A 2,703-nucleotide genomic window follows, 5' to 3' on the forward strand; every position below is an offset into this window, starting at 1 on the left:
TAAACTTTGGAGAATTTGTAGTAGTACTTTTTCACTTTTCACCCTAAATTTAAATTAAAAAAAAACTCCACTTTGGAGAACCTTGCACAGTAAAATTCTAAACTCTCAATTTTGAATATTTTGCGCCATAAAAATTTCAAACTTGTACCATTTAAAATGGTCAATTCCTCACAACAAGTCGTGTATTCAAATCCTGCTATAAATGTGAAAGTTGCGTTGGTGAACAATATGTAAGAATATCTATAACTAATCTATTATCTTTTTGGCTCAGATGCATATCGTGACTCGTTGTGGTGATGATCATTCACCAAACCTACCAAATTTTATTCTTACCCCAAAAACAAAAAAAAAAAACTTTTCATCTTTCTTCTTTTTTTCAAATTTACAAAATAAAAAAGCTAAGCATCTTAATTACCGACCACCAGAGAGAATTGAGTCTTCTACAGTATATGAGAAAGATTTGTCCGTGGAAGTTGCAAATGACGATTTAATATCTTCAAAGCCAGCAGGATGGCCGAAGCCAAGACCAACAGCAGAAACGCCCATGGCCAGTACTGATAAATCTGGCAAGGCAACTGATCCTTCCAAGTACAACAGAACTTGCCTCATACTTGGCCTAATCTCTGGTTCTGAATGAGAGCATAACAAGCCTAGTTTCAACACCAAGTCTGCTTCCTCTTTCACATACTCAGTACCCAGCTTTTGATCAACCGCCTGGAGAATATTACCTGCTTTCCAGCACGAAAATACCAAATCAACTAGAATGATATTCTCTTCTGGTACTGCTCGGTGTTTTATTGGCCTTCTTCCACAGGCAACCTCTAGCAAAAAGGCCCCAAAAGCATATACATCTGTCCTTGTTGTGGCCCTCCCTGTCCTACTATACTCAGGGGCAAGGTAGCCAAGAGATCCCGCTACATGGGTGGTTTGAGGTAGAGTTCCATGATCGTATAGCCTTGCTAGGCCGAAATCTCCCAATCTTCCATTCAGTTCATCATCTAACAATACATTACTGGATTTTACATCTCGGTGGATCACAACTTGCTCCCATTCTTCGTGTAGATAGAGTAATCCTGACGCCACACCTCTGATGACTCGAAATCTTTCGCTCCAGTTGAGGGTACGCTTTGGTTGGTTGAACAGAAACCTGTCTAGACTACCCTTGGACATGAATTCATATACCAAAAGTAACTCTCTTTTACGCCGACAATAGCCCAGGAGCGGTACTAAATTTCTATGGCGCAAGCGTCCAAGACTGACGATTTCTGCAATAAATTCTCTGATTCCCTGTCTTGCTTGATGGGAGACCTTCTTGACGGCAACCTCGACCCTGTTTGTTGGCAAAACACCTTTGTAGACCCTGCCGAATCCGCCTTCCCCCAACAGCTCTTTTTCTGTAAACCCCTTGGTGGCAATGTATAAATCTTTATACGTGAACCTGTGAGGTCCATAGGCATGCTCCCATTCTTCCAGCACTTCTGCATACTTCCACTTCCTCCTTAAATAATAAGCTGCCCCAAAAGCTACAATCAACAGAAAAAGTAAGGAGAGGAGGGGCAATCCCACGGTGAAAAATTTAGACACTTTCTTATGCCCAAACCGTGGTAGCTTGGGGAGCCGAGAGAGATCAAGCGCTTGTGCATCCCCATTCATCTTGAAGCTCCATCCCAGTATAAAATGCACTATCCCTAATTCGATTGGACTAGTAGATGAAGAAAATCCAACATACATGGTTTGCAGTAAAATTGGCGAAAGATCATATGACAAAGACAAAAGAGGAGTATTTGGTTTAGCAGCCACTATTGGAGCCAATGTAACATTGATTCTCCTATCCACCCCATCGTATTCCACCCAAAGTTGCATCTGTTGACCGCTGCTAAGAGTTAAGTTGTCAAATGAATTCTTGTTATTAGCTTGATAACTTGCTGGTTGGGATACCTTGGACTTCACAGAGTTAATATCAATACCGACATGGTTGTCATTGATATCTCCAAATTCTTGTTCTTGGAAGGTGTCAAGCTCCACAGAAAAAACATGATTTTTTGGACTTCCATTGGTGGTTTCATCGAAGAGGCCGAGGAACTTAGTGGAAGGCCCTCGTGCAAGGACTCTTGTTGGTGCAATCACGAAAGCCATTCCCGGACTAGTCGCGCCTGGGACATCAGGTACCATAGCAAACACAAATTGGGTGGAAAAGGAGAAAGCTGAACTATTAGATGTTTTCTTGAAATTGATGGGATTAGGATAGAAGGCATAAGCCGTTTGTAATTTGGTGTTGTTGGTTATCTGAAGGAGGCCGTTGTTGGTGATTTTGGCTAATCCATACAGGCTTAGATTTGATGACTGAAATCCTTGATAGATGAACCCAACGTCGTCAGAAGCTGCTGCACAAACTGCGACGGGAACTAGAAAACAGGCTAATATTGCTGTTACAAGTCTGAATGACATGGCTATAACTTGGACACCAACTGCCAAATCCTGCTTAATTTTATAGCCTATATTTTACTATCTAGCGATGACGATTTCTGCACACTTTGACTAGATTGTCTGATGTACAATAAAACAATGGTACGGTGGTTGTATATACTAGATTGTCTATGTACAATAAAACAATGCTTTGAAATAAAGGTTTATGCGGTCTAGATACAAAACAATTAATTTCAACCTGTCTAGATACGTTACAATTTGATTTTTCATTTCAAA

The 2,703-nt window shown here is 40.7% G+C and overlaps 1 protein-coding gene across 1 annotated transcript; it reads right to left on the minus strand.

Annotated features, from left to right (window-relative positions):
- Positions 1 to 204: 204 nt before the first annotated feature.
- On the minus strand, positions 205 to 2,448 carry LOC113735880 (L-type lectin-domain containing receptor kinase IV.1-like). Its single transcript, XM_027262851.2, has one exon. It carries the CDS (start codon positions 2,446 to 2,448, stop codon positions 412 to 414), a length of 2,037 nt encoding a protein of 678 aa, XP_027118652.1. The 3' UTR covers positions 205 to 411.
- Between the last annotated feature and the right edge of the window lie 255 nt (positions 2,449 to 2,703).

Source organism: Coffea arabica, chromosome 3c (genome assembly GCF_036785885.1).
Source record: "Coffea arabica cultivar ET-39 chromosome 3c, Coffea Arabica ET-39 HiFi, whole genome shotgun sequence".
Taxonomy (NCBI): domain Eukaryota; kingdom Viridiplantae; phylum Streptophyta; class Magnoliopsida; order Gentianales; family Rubiaceae; genus Coffea; species Coffea arabica.

Bases quoted from the DNA above. Each gene is read 5' to 3' on its own strand.
- LOC113735880 (XM_027262851.2), bottom strand. From the start codon at position 2,448: ATGTCATTCAGACTTGTAACAGCAATATTAGCCTGTTTTCTAGTTCCC.